Source organism: Cloeon dipterum, chromosome 1, assembly GCF_949628265.1.
Source record: "Cloeon dipterum chromosome 1, ieCloDipt1.1, whole genome shotgun sequence".
NCBI lineage: Eukaryota > Metazoa > Arthropoda > Insecta > Ephemeroptera > Baetidae > Cloeon > Cloeon dipterum.
Genome location: NC_088786.1, coordinates 16,165,489 through 16,188,873, shown reverse-complemented (window position 1 = coordinate 16,188,873; position 23,385 = coordinate 16,165,489). Strand labels below are relative to the sequence as shown.

Sequence of the window (23,385 nt, the reverse complement as noted above, 5' to 3'; positions counted from 1 at the left end):
CAAAACCAGCATTAGCACCCTGAATAAAAGGTGAAAAAATTTAGAAAAATATTAAATAATTTGGTTCGAATGCCCCCAAAAATTGCTACAGGGAGATTTTTTAAAAATATTTTCTGACGGGAATTTAAAAATTAAAAAATATTATTTTCACGAATTTAAATATAATTTCTTAGCAAAAATTTATTTATTTGTGCGAAATGTGTGAGGGAAAAGCGTTCGGCACATCTGAATGAGCCGGCGGGGTGTGTTTGTCGGTGGCGCGGGGTGAGCAAGGGGTGAGATTATCCGGAATTGATAGCGGTGGTGGGGGCCTTGTGGGTGTGTGCTGCACACCGAAGATTGCCAAGAGTGGCCCGGCGGCTGACAGTGTGCAAGTGGACCCACCGGCAATACAGCAGCTCTGACTGAGACCTTCCTTGGCCAGCTCAGGGTCCGCAATGGAGGCGATTTCCTCGTCGCACCCAATCGACTTCACCCTGAAGTCGACGACGAGCGTCAACAACAACAACCTGGACGACTCGTCGTACATCTACCAGAGGCACAGCAGCCCCAGCAGTTCGCCGAACAACAGCAGGTCGCCCAGCCCGGCGCCGCGCAATTCGGCGCCACCTTCAGGGCTCAACCTGCTGCTTGGCAAGGCCAACTCCAACACTAGTGCTTTCAGGATTGTCACCCCCAAAGGCAAATGCGATGGTGAGTGCCGATTTTTAACTACATATCACATTTTTCGATCAGCCGCGCACGTGCTTTTGTTTTGATCGCTTAAATGACTCTGAAGAAATCGACGGACATTTGATTTTTTCATCTGTTCGTTTGTTTAAATTATTTTTGCTGCTACAAAAATTTGTTTTACGTTCACGGGATGTAAATCAATTATTTTTTCGTTTGTTCACTATACATACATATAAATCTTCAATTCGTTATATTTTAAAGCACAGCTGCGGGAGATAAATCTCATGCATAAGAGTTTGTTTTTGAATACACACGTCAGAAACGCTCTCTCTCTCTCTTCTCGGAAACTGTGCGCCGGCAAAGTTTTGACTAAGAATTATTGGTGAAACGTGATTATTTACAGATTTCGAACGGTAAACCATTCTCAGCACATCGGGAGTGTAGAAATCTGAATATAATTATTTGTCAAACAAAATAAGAGCCAACGACCGTGCCGAGACATAACAAACAACTAATGCGAAATTATTCTCGCTGACTCGCAGCGTTCCCACGCATTCCACTAAACAGCTTAGCCGAAGCAAAATTAAACTTCTCGGAAATCGAGTGTTTTCGGGAATAAACGGGGTTTTTAGCCCTTAATTTGAGGAACGCAACAGCCGCTCGATCCGGCTCGATATAAGAAATAAAGTGTGCTAGAGGGGCTGCGAAAATTCCACCCGCGAAAAGAATTCCTTAATTAGAGCGGCGCGCGATTTTTTGCCCGCACAAAAACTCAAAACGCGCGGCTATCACACACGTGTGACGTCAAGCTGCGAATCTCTTCAGTTTGTGGCACAGATTGAGCCTTTAATGTGCTCTCGACTTTGACGCAACGAGACGTCAGAGTGGCAATTTTTTCGGCGCCGCATATTTTGCATGCAGCCGGGCCGTTTTTGCTGCTTTTTTGCACGCCGCGCCGTGCAGTTCCTGCTCATGAGCTCTTCTATTTCGCTCCACCGTGGGACTGATGCACGCAGCCAGACTCGAGGCTTAATTTCTCGTCGCCTCTATATTTCTCGGCCCGTGTTCGTTTGGGCGCAAAAAACGGTGACAAAATATTATTTAATTGGTCGGTCGTCTGAGTGCACCGAATATGCGCGACGAGTTCCGCCAACGGTTCCGTGTTGCCCAAATGCTCGCAAGTGGACGAAATGTGAGAGTTACAATGTTGTCGCAGCCATGTGCCATCACGAATATAATCTTTGAATAATAGCGAGAAACAAAGAAAGAGGGTTTCAAATAGAAAGACGAAATATTTTCGATTTTCTATGAGTTTGTGCTGTAGCTAAATTCTATCAATCCTTGAAAAATAACAATGTTGCAATCTCGCACGTTTTAAGGTATGAGTTGAGGGCCAATTTAAGCTTATTTTTTACTTAAGAATATCGATAAATTAGTTCGAAATAGATATTTATAGTCTTTTCAGTTCGTGAGTTCGTTATGTCCGATTGTTAAAAGAAATTGGCAGAAAATTTCTGAAATTCTTAATGGATAAATCTTCTGTCAACATTTTGAGCCTAGGTTTTTTCCTGAAATTTGTTGTACGGTAATAAGATAAAGAAATGCCATTGGTTGCACAGTACTCCTACTGAACTACATGAGAAGATTTCTGGTATTGTGTTCAATAAATTGAAACCACACAATTATGTATATTTTAGCTTATTCAGTAATGAAAAATAAAATTAATTTCCAAACTTTGTCTTCACAATTTTTGAAATAATGTGTCGTACAAAAACTTAAAAACTAAACATGAGTTACAATAATATTTTAAATTTAGTAATATTAATATACATAAAATAAACTGTCGTGTAATTGGTAAAAATCAAAATTTAAATAAAAGGTAATAAACGACAAATAATTATTGACTGTAGTTAATAAAGTTGTATAGTATTGGTGTCTAATGAAATTATCTTAAAGGTATATAGAATAAAAAATTTGAAAAACAAATTTAGTGTTCTTAAGAAAACAAATTAGATTATGTAATATTTATATTCAATTGTTATTGGAAAATTAATTTGAAGTAAATGCCAGGTAAAAGAAATAGTTTCAAATTAGAAATCTACATATATTATGTAGCTGCTAATTTCAGATAGCTTATCAAATCTATATTTGATAGCATTTTTAAGTGTGATTCAATTGCTTAAAAATTTAATTGGGTTGATAAAACCATATAGCGAACTTTTAATTTTCAGTGGTAAAACATTCTTTAAGAATTTATTATTCCTTTAAAAGTGTTTTATAAAATAACCCTCAATTACCATCTTAATTTAACACAAATTTGGCCGAATTTTGTTCCAGACGCGACCAGCTCATCGAGTCCAGGAACGGCCTCTTCGGCGGCCACCCCGGCGGCCGCCTCCCTTGCCGGCCTAAACTACTACAGTCGCCTGTGGGGCGCAGCTCCGCTGATGAAAGAGAAGCAGACGGAGAGCCCGGCCGTGGAAGAAGCCTCGAGCAAAGGTAAGAGGAAGGAGAAAAATGGCAATTCTGGCTGCAAAGTGCGCGGCGGCACGGGCGGACGGATCGGAAAAGGGGGCGAGATTGGGCTTCTTGATTGCGCCGGCCCAGAGCTTTTTGATGATGCAGGGTGTAATGGCGAGGCATATACTGGCAATCAGCTCCTGACACCGAGAGCTGATTGCACCCCAGGGCACTGAGAGCGCAATTGTGTGCGGCTGTGCATACAGATTAGCCCGGCACAAATCTAGCCGACAATTATAGTTTGCATCGCGCTCAGCCAGCACGACGGGAGACGCTTGCAAATTGTTGTTGCTATAGCGACAAAGCACGTTCGAGCGCGCCTAATGCCGTATTCAGTGCGGGCAGCAAACAGCACACGCGTATTTGATTAATAAGTCATTTTTCTTTTCCGATTGATGTTGCTTGCAGATCAAATGAGCAAAGCAGTCGGTGTTCGAAATCGTTTTGCGAACTCTGAAATCAATCAAAAAGTATAGGAGGAATGTGTCTGCCAAGTTATTATTATGTTTGTTTATTCTCACTTAGAAAATATACATATACATAATTATGTTTTTGTCAGTTATCACAAAAATGACATGTCAAGAGATAAAAAAGTGAGAAAGGGCACCACTTCTGGCGTGCAAGTTGGTTTAGGGCTGAGAGAGAATAGTTGAGAAACCACTAATATTCTTTTAGAATTTTATATTTGATTACGAAGAATGATACTGCAAAATCCAGAAATCCATTTGTTTCCATAAAATTTTGAAAGTTTTTAAGTTCTTGAACAGACTAATTCAAGACAAAAAGGTGTGATTAATACATGGGCTAATTATTGGATTACCAAAATGCTAACAAAATCCTACTTTTTATATCTGGAAATGACTCTTCAGCTAAAAGCAAAGATTTAGGTAAAAACGCTCCTAAAATATCTAAAGCCAATGTTAAATAAACCTAAAGCTTTAGCTGATAACACTCTTTCTAAATTGACTTGACTAAAATACGTTTCTTAAGTAACAAAAATTGATTGAACTTCAAATTCCAAACCATCTCTCTTGATAAGTCTTCCAAAAATTTGACATCATATTTAGCTCCCCTTGCAATTTTTCCTCGTATGCAGTGATTGTCGACAAACACAGCGAGGATCAACTTTGGCAAGGTGTGAATTAGACAGCTCCTAACGGACGAGATAACACCCGCTTTTTTACGTAGGATGTTTGTGTGTTTTAGGCCGAGAGGACGGGCCCTGCTCCGTCAGCCGGCCGAATCCGTGCGCTGAGAAAAGCGCACGCCGACCGTTCCCTGCATCTGCACGTCGAGCGAGGCAGGGTTTGGATGAAAAAAAGGGATTAACGTCTGTGATAAGAAGTGATTTGATGAGGTCACGTGGTTACAATAGCAATAAATCAAAGAACACTCTGCTGTCACCGAAAGCAAACTACACTCGCACCGCGCCACCAGATAACGCCCGAAAAGAAATCCCTCGCGGGCAAGATTCCTTTTCACACACAACACAAACGCGAGTGAAATTTTTCAAATTGGGAAATTTTCGGGTGATAACTTAAGTCCCCGAGGATTACGATCCACTTGCAAGATAATTTGGTGGAATATTTCTACTCGTTTTCAAATGCAATCGAGTTATTGCCTAGTAATCCCTAATTATATTGGCCGGAATAAAACTCCCAGGGAGATAATTCGGAGCATAAAAATAATCTCTCGGCACGAGGAGTGGCACAAGGATTTCTCAGCTTGGTATTTTATTGTGACTGGGATTTAATATTGGATTACCTCTCGGTATTGAACAGTGACGTGGTTTATATTGTGGTCCTGATAACATTTAACTGGCATAAATCACTCGGCCAACTTTTTTATCTCCTGCCTTCGTATGTGTGTGTGTGTGTGTGTGTGTAAATTGCGCGGTGTCTTGTGTGTGCTATATCCGCGATCAAGCTCTAATCCTGGCGCTCAGTCGACAAACATTATAGCAGGGGTTTCGGTAAATAGTATAAACATTATGATATGTCCTTATAAATTCGGGAAATTATCATCTGGTGCGCGCTATCAGCTCTCTCACTCGGTGCGTGGATGCAACAAACAGTAAAATTCCCCGGCAATAAAAATTGCCGGGCAATTAAGCCATTGAGAAAAGAGAAGCCGAGAGTCCGGCCTGCGAAAGAGCAACATATGCCCTCGACTCATTCGGATTCATGCGACCCCTTGCCGAGCAGATGTTCGACCCCCGAATTTCACACCCCTATGAGGCACGCAAGCATGACTGCGAATCCGCTCGAGTTCATAATATATTTTTTCACCCTCTCATGGCAATAATTAAACTCGGTGATAAATACGGAGGAGGAAGAGGAGAAGATGAACTTGTAATTTACGGATATCAAATTGGCCGGCGCGTAATATATTCATTGGGGCGGAAGCCACGGCGGCGGCGGCGGCGCGCTTCTCGCCTCTATTGTGCGCTCATCACGCCCGAAATTGATTTATTTTTACTGCCAGCCTGTCATAATACCCCATCAGAGCGGCGTGCATATGCAAAGAGGCTCTCGTCATGACGATGATGATGAAAATTGAAGAATATTTTACGATACCGTCGTAAATTACACTTTTACCGGTTTATTTGCCCCTCTTATTATTGCCTCCGATAAGATTGGGTTATTAGCGCGCCTTGTCGGTGATAATTCGCCAAGGTTTTAGGTAGTGTCGGCGAAAAATTTTTAACTGCCTATGCTTTACGCCCGAGCGAGTGAGCGAGAGGCTGTAAAATAATTTAATAACGAGCGAACGAGCACTCTGCCGTCGGCAGATTAATTAAAATCGGCGGAGGAACTCATATCTCGACAAAATTATTGCCCCTCGTTGCTAAAAATATGAGAGAAAGGTACTCGCTTTGCGCAAAATGAACAATTTGCTCTGCTCATTCTCCGCTGGCGAATTTAGGTTAGCGACTTGATAAATTTTTTTCGTTTCTTGAACCCAAAAGGTTGTAAAGTTTGATACAAATTGCAGGCAGGTTTTTCTAGAATTTTTAAGTTCATTGACCAAATTTTATAACTAATATTCCCGTAAATTTTGTTTCCTCAATCTTTTTGGCCATCTTTCTCTTTCTTAATGGTTATGAGAATTATGTCATTGCATTATGAAAATTACCATTTCGAATATATTTAAGAAAATTTGCATTTGGACTTGAAATTTCGAAGCATTGAGTTTAATTGAGAGGAATAATTGTAGCTTCACATTAGCTTTATTGGGTTAGACTTTAATTAATATAATTTTCAAGTTAAAATTAGAAGACAGCTTCCTCGGTGTATAGTAAACAATCCACAAAGCAAGATAATTTATTTTTAATATCCATTTTAAGGTTATCAAAAGATAATGCCTATTTTTTCTATGTAAAATCGAGTTTAAAATTATTTCTTCCAAGGTCAAACAATAAGAAATGGGTTTCGCAGGCATACGTGCTTCTCATTTAAAGAGGGCAATTTTTATAATTTTGTTTTGCTTCCAAAATCAGCTACAGCAGTGTGGGAAATTTTATATTTCATTCCGACGTGATTAAATATGTAGTGGTTTACAAAACAAGCTTGAGATCTTGAGTGATTTGCTTTAAATAGTTTTTACTTGACAATTTGACTAACACAACCAAAAACTAAAAAAAATAAAATTATCGAATCCCAAAACATTTTTGAATTTATCATGACTGATACAAAAACTTTTAGATTTGTTGGAAACAACTGCAGTATTTAAAAAAACACAGTGAATAAAGACTCAAGCACTTAGCGATTTAGTTGCACAGCGCCGAGAGGAACATGTTCCTCTCGGCACACATTTGCTCGGCTGGCGCCACAACCTCTCATTAGCATTGTGCAGTGTCAACCATGGTGGTCGGAACGTCGACACAGCATGAAACGCGCGAGCACAAACAAAACGACGACGGCGGCGTGGAACAATAATTGTGTTGGAGCGTCATTGCCGGCAGATTTGCTGTTTCCACGGCACACGTGTTTTGTTTCCCAAGTTGGGCTTAGGCGTGATTGATAGTTTTGAGCTAGCGAGCGAAAGCAATAATGAACACAACAATGACTCGTCAACGCGCGCGCAACACCCCTGAGTGCGGCGATTCCGCTACATCGCCTCCCTCTCTTCCGATCCGCCACGCTCTGCTGTCTGTGTCTAAATCGGGAAGCGCGCATCGCATAGAGTAATGAGCATTGTAATTCCAGACAAGTATTAAGTATTTCACACTCCTTCACCCCTGAAAATCAAAGAGAAAAGGTTGCATCGTAATCATTAAAAAGTGCAATACTGCCAAATTTTCATAGCTTTAACTTTCAAGTTATTGTATTTTGCCTTCCTTTGCTCTTAAGCAATGTCTTTATTTCAGAAAAATATTTTAAGAACAACTTGTAAATTAATTTTTCAATTGGATAATCATTGTTGAAAGTGCAAAATTTATAGTTAAAATATCAGCTACAAAATATACATTTTGTCTGTATATAACAAAATAACTCAATGATACATGAATAATTAAAAATAAATTTTAATAATAATTTAAAAAATGAAGTAGTTTTGACAAAGGCAGACATTACATTTATTAATTTTTGTGATGTCTACCATATTTATAGTTTTAAAAATGTTACAACAAGGCTTAAAAATTACTGGCAATTTTAAATGAAAGCCTGTTTCAACTTAAATATAATAGGATAATAATATTTATAATATCCTAAATTATATCGTTTCAGATCGCATTACCTTTGGAGTGAGTCGCTTGGTGGACTCGCGGAAGAACCCTTCACCGTTTGAGGAAGAGAAACCGTCGTCGCCATCTCCACCTCCCCCGACGAACAAAGCCGACTCAAGCAGCACCACCAACAGCAACAAAACCCGCGTGTGGCTCGGTGGCCGGGACACGCCGGACTCGAAGCCCAACGCGGTACAACCGGCGGCCAAGCACTCGGAGACGTTCAGCGTGAGCGCCCTTCTGAGCCGGCCCGACCCCGCGCGCAGGGTGCTGCCCGATGTGGCTCGGCCCTTTTTCTACCCTGGATTGGACCTGAAAGAGCAGTTCATCCCGCGGCACTTCCCCCTGCTGGGCCTGGGCCTCTACGAGCGGGACGGCGGGGGCGGCCAGGCCCCGCCGCACTTCGGCTCGCTCTACTTCAGCCTGGCGGCGGCGGCCGCGGCCGCCTCGCAGCCGGCCGTCACGTCGCCCAACTCGACGGCCTCGCCAAACTCGACAGCGTCGTCCAACTCGCCCCCGGAGGCGGGGGCGGCCGCCCCCTACCACGAGGAGCTATTCCGGCTGCGGCACCACTTCCACCACGCGATGCAGCACGCTGCCGTGGCCGCCGCGGCCGCCGCAATGGCCAACGGGCCGGGCATGTCAGGCGCGTCCAAAGCGCAAGAGTCGGCGTCGGGGCTGCTGCGGCCCGTCGGGCCCCTGGGGGACGTGTATTCGTGCATCAAGTGCGAGAAGATGTTCTCGACGCCGCACGGCCTCGAGGTGCACGCCCGCCGCTCCCACAACGGCAAGCGGCCCTTCGCCTGCGAGTTATGCAACAAGACGTTTGGACACGAGATCAGCCTCAGCCAGCACAGGTAAGCAGGCGATTTGTATGTCAAGTGTCTTGCCTTTCTGCTCGAGCTACGTGACACGCGCAAAACAACTCCGCTCCTGATGACTCACTTGTGGGTTGCCCTTCCGACCTGCGGCAACCCAGCCCCTCCATAAATTTAAATCAAAATTATTTCCGACTGAAAATTTTATCATGCGGCGCTGACGTAGAGATATCAAATAATTCTGTCACGGTGTAAAGTAATTTCCAATTGCTGCTCGTATCTTTCAAAAGCTTTCCACGCGGAAAGCCGTGTTGAATTTCGCCGTTCGTGCTCGGCATTCCGAAAATAAACTAGAACTGAAAGCTGAAGCTCATTCCAGTGCACACACGCCTGCTCAAATATTCAAGCAGAAATTTGTGGCGTTCCGTGTTTGGAAAAGCTGCATGAAAGGTTGACACCAATCCTGCTCAGCACAATGAGATTGCGAGGCATGTGGGTTTTCACCCTGCTGTCAGTGGCACTGTATTATTTGCCCACCGTCATGAATACTGCAGCATTTTTCAACGCGGCTGATTTAATATTTATCGCCGCATCTATTTTTAAGCAAGCAATTGCGATTTGGGACGCCCGGTGTAAAATTTATGCTGCCTAAATGGGCGTCTCGTGAGAAATTCAAGGAAAGGGTAGAGAAGCAATTGACTTGACGAAAAACCTTTGGAACAGATGCAAATTTTACTCATGTATATGCATTTAAAGAAAACTTAAATTCAAATAGATGAACTCAAAATTATTGCAATAAAACTAAGTGTGATTTTTAAAAGTTCGAGCATAGATTTGAATTGAAAAATTGCTGCACAAGGAAGTGTAATCATATTTAAATAAATAAATAAATAGCACATTAATTATATTGATCTCGACTAACATCCTTCCTCACATGAATAAAGAAAGTACCTGTGTTTTTATGAAATTTTATTTATTATATTACTTAAACCATAAATTTTCTAACTAGTTTTTTTAAACACGGGGCATTTATTAAAAATAAACTGAAATAATAACACCATGGCAAAGTTTGAGTCAATCCAGGATGGGCGGCTAAATGTGAAGATATACACACAGAGCAAAGCCATAATTTTCATTTTAGATACATTTATTCATTCGAAACCAACAGTGTACAACTGGACAATTTTTTTGCGTTTTTTTAAACATGCAGCATGAGTGAGAAACATTTGTGATTTATTTGTTTCAATTTTAAAACACGATTTTTTTAAATCAGATCAGATCAGAATTTGTTAGTTATAAAAAGACTCATTACATAATATTCAAATTTACCATCGAGTTCACTCCAAATTATTCATTTTGACAATTAACAAATTGCAAGATAATAATTAAATTCAAAAGCAGACTGTACCCGGCCGCGTGCAAGTGAGGCAGTCGAGGCAAATTAGCATAAAAAGCGCACGCAGGCATCGGAGAGGAGGCGGAAAGGGGCTGTCAAGAGGGCCGCCGAGTGTGCGTCAAGTAAAAAGTGAAAAGGCATCGCAAATGCTGCCGCTGGCGGGTGTGTGTGTGTATGTTTACAGTTAGGTCCGAGAGATTTGATGGTCAGAGTTGTTACTTGGCCTGATGTTTCGGGCAGCACACACGCGCTCGCATTGTCCCTCGAGATGCGGCGCCTTTAAATATGCAACGCGCCTACACCCCTTTTACACGCAGTGTGTGTGAAACAGCGCCGAGCGCAATCCACCAGGGACACTTTCATATCATCTCTAATACTGTCTGCAACTGATATTTGTGCTGCTTTTTCATTTCAAACCTGCCTGCACGCCCTCTCGCGCCAGCCGGCCAGCGGTCAACCCTTATAAATATATTTTGCGCGTGCGGTTGTTAAAATTTCACGGCACCAGTCTCGCACCTCAACCGCACTTGTATTTTTTGTTTGCCAGCTTTGTTGAATGCGGATTTACCTGAAAATTTAGGTCTTGTTGTAGGGCTGTGCACAGCGTGGAGAAGATTTTCGAGTGCAAGCAATGCGGAAAGACGTTCAAGCGGTCGTCCACGCTGTCCACACACCTGCTGATCCACTCGGACACGCGGCCCTACCCCTGCCAGTACTGCGGGAAGCGTTTCCACCAGAAGTCGGACATGAAAAAGCACACCTACATTCACACAGGTAGGAGAATTCGAGATTGAACCGGCCAGTTATTCGGGGCTGCTTGCTTTACATTGATGAAATTCGATCCGTAAGTCCAGCAGACAAGATTGATGAATGGATTACGTCCCTCTCGGCGTGCTGCTGACACACATTTCACTGTCAATATTGTTTTAATTTAAAAAGGTCAATTAAATCCAACCGCGCACGCTATAATATTACGTCTCTGACTGAGCCGTTTGTTGAAATAGGCTGGCGGCATGGTAAATATTAACTCAGCGCGACTGGTGAAGTTTATTGTTTGCTCAATTCCAATGTGTAATTTTGCACCGCAATCGTGCGTGCAACCTAAAATTATCGATTTACCCCGATTTCAAGCACATAATCGCGAGCACGTGGATTTTGCAACGTTCACATCAAGTTTGATTCATTTTACTGCGTTTGACGAGCGAGGCCTAAATTAGCTGGAGCCAGCAAGGGCGTGGCAGTCCCTTAGGGATGGGGCGAATCCAAAATATGGACAAGAGTGATTTTACAGATTAGGGAGACACGTACGTAAGCTACCCCAAAACATACATATATTTAATTAATTTGATTGCTATATTATAATATTTACTTCTCCTTTACATATACATACCACGAATTTAGTAAAAAAAACTCGATAAACAAATTTCATATAGATGCTGTTTTTAACGGGAAGAATGTACTCTTACATTTTTACTTGAAATTAACAAAACGAGGAAATATTTAAAGCTAACGAGTACTTAAAAATGTCATTATTTACTTTTTGTCGATAACATGAATTGAAGTAAAAATGGTAATTATAAATACAAAAAAGAAGTCCGTGAAAAAACATCATGAGGAGAGTCTGCAAAAACAATAAATTTCACAAATTATAATCCCTCACAACTTTGAACCGCAAATGACTGATTTGTAATAAACCGAAGGTATTTTAACAGAGGGTGGAAAATTAAATCTCAGTGCTAGCTCAGGACGAACCCCTGAAGGAGAAGTCTCGTTAGCTGCCAAAATTCAGGAGTTCTTATTTTAAACCTGCAGTTGAAGCATGCTCATAAGTAATATAGTAAATCAAAAAGCCAATTAGACTTTTCAATTTTTACTTGAAAATCATTAAAATCTTCAACTCCCAAGCTTTCTTTTTTGGCCCATCTCAGTGAAACCTTGCCGAGCGGTGTTTGACGGCTGCATAATTAAATAAGAATGTGCGGTCCAATCGTAGAGCAGCCGCGCGGCATAATCCCTGGTGGGCGAGCAGCCCAGTTGCGTCAGAAGGCCGAGCTATGCAGCCCGCTGGACAGACGTGCCCAGCAAATAGCCTAGTCGGAAATGATATAATCTTCCTCGTCTAACGCTTTGTCAAGCCCGGATGAATTTTTGATGGGGTCGTGAGCAACAGGAAGGCATCTGCCGGCGGCTGATATTTGCACATGCGACGCACACAAACACAATAAATGCAGATTACACGCGATCACGCGAGGCCCGAGCTTTGCGAAAGGAGACGGAGGGAAAAGTTTGTCACTCACGCGCTCTCTCTGCGGTCACGCGACGAGGGATTTTGGCCTCTCAAATTTACCACCGCGTGGCACCCGCCTAATGCTATTTGCACAAGTTGCGGCCGGCCTGTAATTGATACCGAGTTTGCTTTGGATTTTTATTGTTGCTGAACATGATAGCGCTCCTTCATCTTGTTAGCAATCAAGCAGCCCCCTCTCCACCGGTAAAGCAAGTCTGCAGGAGTGGCTGGCTCTGCTCTACGCGGCCTCGGCTGCTGCCTGCTAATTTGTGCATAATTCATAGCCGGTAATGTAGCCAGCCGGCAATAAGTGGCCTCCCAAGCTCTGGTATTAATAACACCGACAAGGCAGATTAATCAACGTCGGCAAAAGTAACGGCGGCGGCGGCAGTGGCAGCGCGTCTTCCGACGCCTAGCGCTCCTTCCCTCCGCCGCGCGAACGTGTCTGAAACTCAACCCTTTAGATCTTGGCGGCGGGGTTGACTAAAAGATAAATTACTAATTAGTTGGTAATTAATACGCGCGCGCCTGGATAATTTGCATCAACAACTGCCTCTTCACGCGCTGAGTGGATTTCTCCAAGAATTTTAATTACTCTCGGCGCAGAATTTCCGCTCCTCCGCTAGATTCTTTCTGATTTTCAGCGCTGCACTCTAAGTATTAACGACCAAAGGGTAAAAATATTGCGTTTGAAGTACAAAGTCCACGCTGATAATACTTTAAAACGGGGGAGTTATTATTTATATCTGCTGAAACTGCCGGACAAGCGGCAGGGAAATGAGGGCCTCATCCCTTACTCTCGGCGAGGAAAGAAGCGGCAGCGGCGAATTCAATTATTGCTAACCCAACACTTAACGCGTTCTATGCTTTTTCTCTCCCATCTCAACTCGACTCAACTCGTTGGCGCCCTCGGAAAAGAGTGCAGGGGAGATAAGAGGGCGGTGCGGATGAGAATAAAAGAGCAAACTTGGCGAGGGGCCGCGCCGCTCGGCAGCGTGAGGATTACACGAGAAAAATGTTAATTAAAGAGAAAGCTCGCCGAGTAATTTCTCCACTGCATGAAGATTTTTACAGCTTAAGTACGTGACATGACAAATTATATGTATAAAAAAACTCCTTGTGGATATTAAACTGCCAGCGAGTCAGGGAATGAGAGGCGAGGAGGAGGAGCAGGAGAAGGCTGCCGGCTCGCCGTCTTCGCTGAGGATTGCATTTTTTCACACTCGGCATTGTAATTCATGACAGATTAAATTTTAAATTTCATTTCCCGTGCGAATGCCGCGCCTCCCTTTCCTTTTATTATCCAGCGCCGCAGCCTTTGAAGCTGCACGGGCAGGGCTTTAAAGATTTCTACTTAAGTGTTGTTTGTGTGACTTGTGCCGGGCGATAAAAAGCTCGGCGAGTTCTGCGCGCGTGTTTTACGGCAAATCTGCTAATGCCGTTGCCTCTCTCGCTGCTTTTGCTCTCTCGAATATTGCCGCCATTCCGGCGCGACTTGCGTCACACTCCACGACTGGGAATAATTGTTTTCGAGTGTGATTGAGGAGGGCCCGAGTGTTCCGATGGGATGATGGAAAAAGTAAAGCAATGCGAAATTTAGATTGCAGCTGTGTTTGCAGATTGAATAGCTCGAGCCCTCAATCCACAGTCCAAATATTATTCTTCCTTGGCGGCAAGTAATTCGGTCCTATTGCCGGAGAGCGTCGATCAATCCAGCACCTACCGACGGAGACGGAGAGAAGAGGGACGCACTCGCCTTCTTATCCTCACGCATCTCGAACCCGAGAAAAGAACGGAAAAAGAAAGCAACCCGAGAAAATGAAATCAAAGAAGTGCTGCCGCCGGAGACAAAAATCAGAGAGTGCGGCGTCCGATGTTGTTGCCGGTTGCAATTTTCTCTCTCTTCCTGAGACATTTCGCACAAGACACGAAAAAAAACACGGCTGGAGGAATAATTTTTCGCGTCGGCTTGTATTTTCGGGCCGCACCTAATGGCAAAGCAAACTGAAAGGGCTTGCTTGCTGGCCACGCACTATTAATTAGAATGCAAACACTGCAGAGCAATAACATCTCGACCCTTTTCGTTTTCATTTGCTTCACTTTGTTGGTCAAGTGTTTTGCCTGGGCAATTATTATTCCTGCCGGGCGTCCATTTGTTGAGTAAATACGCGCGTACGACAAACACGCTCTGCGCCGACAAATTAGCGATCACGGCCGAGTTTGTCAACATTTTTCCTCGCAACATTCGCCAATCAAAACCACATTTGCGCAGCATCAACAGCGTTCGCGTTGTTCAATTTGCAATTCGGCCGAGGCTCAAATCTATTTGCAAGCTGTCGTGCGTGTCGGCCAGCTTGAATTCGGCACACTTTGAGCAAGCAAAACCGCAGTTAATGGTAATTTGATTCACCCGCTCTGCGAATATTTCAGCAGCAAACAATGAATCGGCTGACGTAATCAGATTAATAAATTAATAATTACATTAGTGATGCGTCGAGAGCCGAGCGAGTGAGCGAGCGCGGCAGCAGGCAGGCGGCGGGCACATCAGGCTTGTTGTTATTGTTGCGAGGCACCGCAGAATTTGTAATTAAAATAACAAATCAACAGCGTTCGCTACACGCTCACCCAAACATACTCACGAGAGAGACGGAGAGCAAGGTTTTGATTAAACATTTTACGGGCGGAATTCGGACGTTTTGTTTCAAAGTTCAACGGAAAGACGCGCGGAAATCCATTCTTTATTGATATTAGCTTTCGGTGGCCACACAAAGGCACAACTTCACTTATGAATCATTACTCGAGCTAAGTGGATTATGGTTTATGAATGTTTGATGATGTAAGTGGATTATACACCGCCGCATGCAAACTCGTACATGCACAAAACCACCCTCCTCTTCGGCTGCTCTTTTCACTCTCCCTCCCCCTGGCCTCCCGCCGCCACCACTGCTCTCTGGAAATATAAACATAACACTCACCCCCTTGTACAAACCTCATTTTTAGAGCCCATCCACTATTTTACACGCCACACTCTCATATAATCAGTTAAAAAGCTCTGCCACTCAACTAAAAAGCGAAATCTCAAGTTTCGCACTTGATTGCCAAGCGACTTTGGGAATTCGCAGAAGCAACCGTCACCAAACAAGACAGATGGAATGGAAACTTTCCTTCCTTCCCCGAGTCTTTCGAACACATATATCTTTGTCATAACAATTTTTTTCACTAACCAACTTCATTTTTATTTAATTTTTTTGTTCAATTAAATTAGTGCAAAATTTCTGCGTCTGGCAGTGCAAAAAAATTTTCATATGTAGCCGCTCTGTTTTTAATCAAGCGCGAGTACAAAATTTAATGAACAACTCCGCTTACTTGATTTGAAGCAGATTCCGCCGACGCCCTGAAATCCACCCGCAACCGTCATAACTACCCTAATTATATTTGCTCAGCCGCGGCAGACGCTGCGCAGCGTGCGCGCGCGATAATAATTTAAAGTCGTCATTGTTGCGTGGGAAAGTGTTTTGCACGCGATAATTACCGCCGAAAGTGGCCTCGTCGTGAAAAAGACTCGCATTAAATTTCACCCCGTAATTAAATTACCTAGCTACTTTTTCCGCTCCCCCCGGTGGCTGCGCGCACCCCTCGTGTGTAGCGAAGCTGCAATCACCAAAAGTAGCAAGAGAGAGATAGAGAGAGATCTGGCACATGTGCATCGGCAGAGGCTGCGACGCGGCCAATAAAACATTATCCAAATCAAATATTGGACGCAAACATTTGACGCTAATGAAAAATGATGGCTGGTTGCGGCGCGCAGAAGCGAGCGCGGTTCTCGCAGTAAAAATCCGGCCACTTTTGCATTGGCCCGGCCGGCGCCCGACGCAATCGCGCCCGCACATGCCGCTGATAATTCAATAAGGGAAAATCTTTGAGCTCAGATGCGGTTATTGTAATAACATAAAGGAATTCCCCGCTCTCTCCGGAGCAGCCACGCCGTTTTAATAGCAGATTGCGTATATCTGTGCTGCGAAAACGACGCCACAGTTGTGCTGCGCCGCCGCCGCCGCTCCAAATCACAATCCAATAACTTTAATGGACTCCAGGCTGCAATGCACTTTCTTGCTCCGACGATTAGCTGGAGACGTGTGTGATCGTTCGAGGAGAGCTTTAACGCTTAGGCAACCTGCACGATTTTCGTGTACAGCGGACAGTATAACTCAATCTTGCTCCTTCACCCAGGTGCAACAGATAAAGTGTTAAGTTGCACGCTATTTCTATGTGTGCACTAACCTAGATTGAGAAGAATGTACTTGTTTGTTGTTACAATAAAGCCATGTAATTGGTAAAATCTTTATATACTGTCGCTTGCAGCTCTAGATTTTTCTTTAAAAAAATTTCTATGCTCATGATATTTGTAGGCGATAAAATGACCAATATGTTTAACACAATTTCTGTGTGTATCGTTGTTTATTAGACATGAAATGCACAGAAAATTACAGTTAAAACAAGATAGATTTGCATTATGAATTCAATAAATAACATTTTTATTAATTGTTTAATTAATTTTATTTTTATTTTAACCCTCATCGTCCAATTTTAACAAAAATCAATATCATTATTAATTATGTATATTAAATGTGAGCTATAGGTATTTCTGTTTTTTAATAGAATTGTTTTTAAATGTTAAGAACTGGTGAAGGAATTTAGAACTTTGCATAATAGAGCGCAAATGTCATGGAAAATTAAATTCTTAGCTAATTTAAGTTATTCTTATCGCCACTATATGTAGGCATCATACATTAAGTAAACAAATTTTAAATTAAATCAAATTGTTGAAGCAGCTCACCAAGAAGATCGTTTTACATTCAAAATTTGATTATATTGCATATCAGCAGGGTAACTTTACCCGATATATCCCCATATCCAAAAAGAAACAACAAATATATAATTTGGGAACAGAGGGATAAATCAGTCTGTCAGTTGAGCATTCTGAGAAAATAATTTGTCTTACGTGTTGTTTGAATTCACATTCATACAAAGACAGATTGTTCCACAGACAGTAGCACGTGACTTGGGACCAACGTATGTGGGCATAATGCATTTTAAATAAATAAATTATAATTTAATGCAAAAATTTAATAATTGCCTCTATACCTATTGTAGCTTCTCACAAACAAGAGCCTTTTTATAGTGAGCGCTCCATTCCATTATTTGTACGATTGCGCAACCTTTTTATTACGCTATTTCTTCAATGAAAAAATTTGCTCTGCAGCCTGTGATTTTGAACCTGATCCCTTCGCCTGAAAAACGGCGACAAAAACTTGGTGGCGGCGCAGGCAGTACCGGGTATGAGCGGGCGTGTTCATAAATTTCAAGCAGGCACCCATGCTTCATAAATTTGGCTCAGCGCTCGGCAGTGGAAATCTAGCAGCACTTTTGCGAAAATCCCACCCACGCATTGCAGCACATGTGCGCCGCTCAAGCGAGCGCGAGAGAAGAGCCGAGCGAGCGAGTGAGGAAATGATAAATGTGCGGTGTCAAGTTGGCATAAAGATTATTATATCTCCGGGCAACAGCGGGGCTGATATGGTCAGCGGCACGGTAAAAATCGTCGACGGCGGCAACGGCGCGGCAGCAACGGCGGGCTGCAGATGCCCAAGCTGAAATCTCTCTCACGGTGCAAAGGAGAAATCTTTAGAAAACTCATCAGGGAAAAAGCAGCGGCGTAATGTAGTTGGGAGAGCGCGCAGCCCTCGGTCGTTATATGACAGAAGGTGATTGAGATGAGGGAGATGCCTGGCCAGGAGATTTTCAGAAACTCGTAAAGAGATAAGTGCCGGGTATATCAGCAGCCAGAGTGTATAAATATAGTGGAGCTGCTGCTGCTGCTGCCGCCGCCGCCGCCAGAGTGGAATCATATATATAGTCCTCAGAGCTTTAAACATAGAACCCAGATTCCGTAGAGATTTTTATACTCTTTTCCTTTTTAGAGCACAGAGCGCGCAACTCTCTCGGATATCTCTCTCTCTTCCCTCTTGCTATCTCTGCATAGCTCCACACTTTCCAGAAGCGTATACTGGTGTCGTTGTTAAGAATTCGAAGCACATGATCATAAAAACTCTCTGGTGTAGTTATAAAGCGAGAGCATCCCTCTTGCCGACCGTTCGTCGACGCGCGCCCTTCGCGTAGATAGCTTCTTTTTGCCGGACTGGGGCAGTTCAGTGTTGCAATCACTGGGATTCTTGTTCAGCCAGCCGCCGGTCCTGACCTTTGAAAATGCTTGAGGCTTGATGGGACTTGATTTTAACTTTGAAATTCGTGGTTCAATCCGCCAGGCCTAAATTTTCTGATTAAAAAATAGTACTGTTTATAATAAGAGTGCAATGTATAGTATATCTATACTTTTGTATTTTAAGGTCACGGAGGCCATGTTTTTAGTAAGTTTTCTCTTTTATAACTGCGGTGCTGCGTATAGCCAGCCATGGATGAAAGCTTATCGTGCATTGGAACCCAAAGAACTACATTAAATACTTAAAATACCTATCATTAACATTCATTAAATATCTGTTGAATTATGCGGTAGATTCAACCATCGCTTAAAATTAAATTTTACAAAATTTAAATCAAATACATGTCATTATTTTTTCATGCATGCAATAATTGAACTGTTAAAAAAAGCTATAAAAAATTAATAAAAATTTATTTTATATCAATATTTTAATCAAAGACATTTTGATGAAAAAATATGAGTTTAATTTTAGTACTGCTTCATTTTTATTAAAGAATATCAGTTTTGCATGACGAAGAAAACGTGCGTAAAGTTCAATATTAACTGGCTAAAATATCAGATTTAAAAAGCAGAATAGCAGGAACGCCACTACAGCGCGCTCGTTTCGATTCTGCTGAGCTTTAAAAGTGTTCTTCGGAGCTTTCAGTATCGGCAGTACAATATTGTAGCGCAAGCAGTAATGAAAGTGCGAGATTGGGAAATATTGATTGGATAATAAGTATTTATGTGGGCATAAAAAATGCACTCAAGAGGGCAAGCGAGTGAGCGAGCGGGCGGGCGAACGGCGGCTGCTCTCGCCCGCCCGCTCGCTCGCACGGTGCGCGCGTTATTAATAATAAAAATCGAGCGCTTTTATCGCCAAAGCATTAGTATTCCGGTCAGCGAAAAATCTCGCGCGATATTACTGGTCACTTATAAAACCTGAGATTCCGACCGAGAGTCGGCTCGGTGGAGAAGTAGAAGAAGAAGGAGCTGTCTCTGGAGAGCCGGGAAATATTGCTGCCGCTCAATTTTGTCAAAATCTGTAGCAGCTGCCCGGTGAGACCGACTGCCGGAATCGTGATTATATCGGCCGGCGGGAAAATAAATTTCATCCGCACTCACGGCTCGAGCCGCACGGCGCACACATTTAAAGCGAGATGGCGAATCTCGGTGTGCAAAACGTCTCGGCTGCGAGTTAGGGAATAAAGGAAATGGTGCGAGTTTACGACTGTCACACATGTCGACGCTCTCACACGAAGATTTCGCTCGCTCGCTCTCTCGCTCGGTAAGCCGGCAGCTTTGTCTGCTCGTTTTTCCTCACACAAACGGGGTGCGATTTCCTCTGCCTTGTTTCTTCGGTCTCATTTCACCGTGGCATTTATTGCTGTAAAAGAGAAGCGCTGCTCCGATTTTTACGATTTGCTCTCTCGCACCGCGCCGCGCTTTAAGCACGCCGATTCCCGATCAATATCCACTCAGCACCCAATCCCGCCGAGCCAGCCAGCCAGCCGGCCGCGAGCGAGCCCTTTTTTCCTCACGCAGCCAGCCGACCCACCGCGTCCGAGAGGTGAAGTCTCTGCGGCCGCGGCGACCGGCCCCGCAATTAAAGCGGCAAATCACTGCATGCAGATTAGCACGCACGTAAGACGCGGCCTTTCGCGCTTTGTACGGCTGCTGGATTGGTAGACGCCGGCTGACTCCTCCCCTTCAAAATGCGGCTTGCGGCCAGGCAATGGCGCCAATCAATCCCAGTAAAAGATTTTTCCGTGCCCTGCACTGCAAGTGCTGAGGTTGTAACCATGGAAACGCGGCACCGCGCGGCTAATGCTCTCTCTCTCTCTCTCTCTCTCTCTCTCTCTCTCTCGCTCTCTCTCGCTTTGTACACGCCAGCATGGTCGGATCTGGTCGGGAATGCACCCGCCGAGCGAGCGCCAGATGCACCCCCTGGCCCCTAGTGGCGCAAGGTGCCGTGCCGCGCGCGCTCTCGGATGACGTGCATTATGCAGGAATGCTCTCATTACACACGAGCTGCTTTTCACGGTGGGGTGACACGAAACAGCGACACTAAGGTTCCTTTTTTGTCTTAATACATAATGCCCCGGCGCCCGCCCCCACGCTCTAAATTATTTTGCAGCCTGCCGTTAAGTTGCGTGAAATTTATGTCCTGAGACGAGAGAGTGATTTCTGGAGTGTGTTAGTGCCTGCGAGAAGACGGGCTATGCAACCCGCTTGTCGTTGTTGTTCAGCGTGCGGACTAACTCGATTGAAAAAGCTTTGAATTAGGAGAAATTCTGACAAATTTCAAATTTGTTTAAAAAAAATCAACCGCTGTTCCGCAAGATAATAAGAGAAAACGACCAGTTTGGTCATATTTTTTGTGCATGATTTTAAATTTTAATTACAGAAAAAAATAAAAATTGCAACTATTGAACTGATCTACCCTCGTTTTAAAATTCTATTTTTACTGTTGGATTGGGATTGATGCAGTATAGTCCTGTTGATCTGAAATTAATAAAAACTTTAACTAATATTGATTAATAGGAAAATTAAAAAAAAATATTTGTAATAGCATAAAAATAACATTAAAAATCACTACCACCATTTCTAACGAAAACCGTTTTATTCTGTGATTTCAGGCGAGAAGCCGCACAAGTGCACCGTGTGCGGCAAGGCGTTCAGCCAGTCGTCGAACCTGATCACGCACAGCAGAAAACACACGGGCTTCAAGCCGTTCGCGTGCGACCTGTGCGGGCGCGCCTTCCAGCGCAAAGTGGACCTGCGGCGTCACAAGGAGACGCAGCACACGGAGCTGCGGCCATAGCAGAGCGCAGCGGGGGCGGCCACCGTCCCCGCGGCCACGAGGGCGCCCGTGCAGCCCTCGAGCCAGCCGACGTGGAGCCCGTCGGCGCCGCAGTGGCCCGCGCCAAGGGCCCTCTCCGCATGGGGGCCCATCCCGAGCCGCATGCCGTGGCCGGCCCCCGCCGGCCCCTTCCAGGCCGACGCTGGCCGCCCCGCCGGACCCCAGAGGGACCCCTGGTCCTCTGCCTAAGTGATACAAACTGACTAGAACCAGTTCGGTTGATTCGGGCCGAGGGCCCTTTGGGACTGCACGCGCAACGCAAACCAAAGAGTTATTATTATTATACGATTGTAATATACTATCGCTATCGCCATGTAATGTCTAGCGCTATTTAATAGCAAACTCAAGACGGGGAGGCTTCGCTCGCCCGGAAATTCTCAATTGTTCATTCCTGATCGTTGGACTTGGCAATTTAGTCGTTTTTTTTTATTTTGCCTGAAGTTGACATTTCAAAAACTAATTTATTATGTATTTCAATAAGTGAGAATAAACACCACTTTGATTATTAGGAAAACACACACATTCCCCTCTTCATTTTTTGTCTAATAAAATTTCTAAATGGAATGAGGACCTGATTTTTATTTATATAAATCTCAAGTGGCTGTTTCGCATTCCAGAGTATCCTGCAATTGGTGTTCAAAACTGCCTACAGATTTCGCCACAATTCATGTTTAATCACCAGCTGCCATTATGTTATCTGAGTTTCAATTTTGTTAGCTTTCTTGACGTGGAAGGATTAAATTAAATGATTTAATTAAATACAAAAATTGGTTCATCCAATCGCCGTGGAAATATTTATAAATTATTTGCCAATCGCTGCAGAACCGACAGTTAGGTTTTCAAGATTTAAAATATTTTCTTAATGTGATTTCTTAACCAGTTATGGTTTTCAGCACATTAAATAAATGCGGTTCAGGTCTAGAAATCTGAATTTTGAGTGAAATGGACTGGTGCAATCTGTAGGCGAGTTTGAACACTCAGCATTATTCTTGAAAATTGCCTATAGGGTGATTTAAAGTATTGTTTTCTGTAAGAAAATGCATTCAATTTATATCACATTTCCATGATTCGAGAGGATTTGTTGTTAGTTGTCATCCACGGAGCTAGGAAAAAATCGATAGTCGACCGACTAAAATTGCCAAGTCTGCTTATTGTTGTGACGAGCGAATCGCCGCCTCGCTCTTCATAGTGTGTAAATACGAATGAGTTGTCGCGGATAAGTCATTTTTGATTATCTCTCTCTCATATCGATGTTCAATGTGCGTCAGACATGTTGTGTTGAAATTAATACTCCTAAAACTATTCGCTCTAGTGGTGCACCGGGAAGGGTTGTAATGGCATCGGTAATAATTAAACGCAATCAGGATTGATGGTGGATGTAATTCGATCGACGGACGGTAATGATATGATTTCTCATTGTAAATTCACACATTTGCCGCGATCGCGCATTTCAGCACGCAAAACGCTAACTAACTGTCATTACTCGCCTCTGTTTTTTTAAAATGTGTTTGTTGTTACACGTGATTGCAAGGTTACATTATAGGTCTTTAGAGTGAATTATATGATTTGAGCTAACATCATTCCTGTTTATAGCACTTGGATGTAAAACTGTGGATACAGGCTATACTGTCAATATGATGCCTACTTCGATTTGTTTTATTGATTATTATTATTATACCGCATTAATCATTATGGGTGTTCTGTTGGCTGTTTCCGAAGGTTCATTGCAGTATTTTGTAAAACCAAAGGCACTTTTTGACAAAGTTCATTGTTAAAAATATACGATAAAAAAAGGAATAAATTATTCTACGATCAAAAGTGTGGCAGTCATTTCGTCAACCCGT

At 43.3% G+C, this 23,385-nt stretch overlaps 1 protein-coding gene across 2 annotated transcripts; it reads left to right on the top strand.

The window, feature by feature from the left end:
- The first annotated feature begins 264 nt into the window (after window positions 1-264).
- On the top strand, window positions 265-23,359 carry LOC135947873 (zinc finger protein Gfi-1-like). 2 transcript variants are annotated; one of them, XM_065496844.1, is made up of 5 exons: window positions 265-693; window positions 3,010-3,171; window positions 7,920-8,775; window positions 10,725-10,906; window positions 21,318-23,359. In XM_065496844.1, the coding sequence occupies exons 1-5, from the start codon at window positions 438-440 to the stop codon at window positions 21,500-21,502; spliced, it is 1,641 nt and encodes a 546-aa protein (XP_065352916.1). In that variant the 5' UTR covers window positions 265-437; the 3' UTR covers window positions 21,503-23,359. The 2 variants fall into 2 exon arrangements, with proteins under 2 accessions (XP_065352916.1, XP_065352915.1); XM_065496843.1 differs by having other exon boundaries at window positions 266-693; window positions 10,713-10,906.
- Window positions 23,360-23,385: the final 26 nt, after the last annotated feature.

What these genes read in the sequence shown, in the direction of transcription:
- LOC135947873 (XM_065496843.1), top strand. Translation starts at nt 438, where the DNA reads ATGGAGGCGATTTCCTCGTCGCACCCAATCGACTTCACCCTGAAGTCG. An exon ending in CCCCAAAGGCAAATGCGATG is followed by an intron (nt 694 to 3,009) that starts GTGAGTGCCGAT and finishes ATTTTGTTCCAG; the next exon opens with ACGCGACCAGCTCATCGAGT. An exon ending in ATCAGCCTCAGCCAGCACAG is followed by an intron (nt 8,776 to 10,712) that starts GTAAGCAGGCGA and finishes CTGAAAATTTAG; the next exon opens with GTCTTGTTGTAGGGCTGTGC.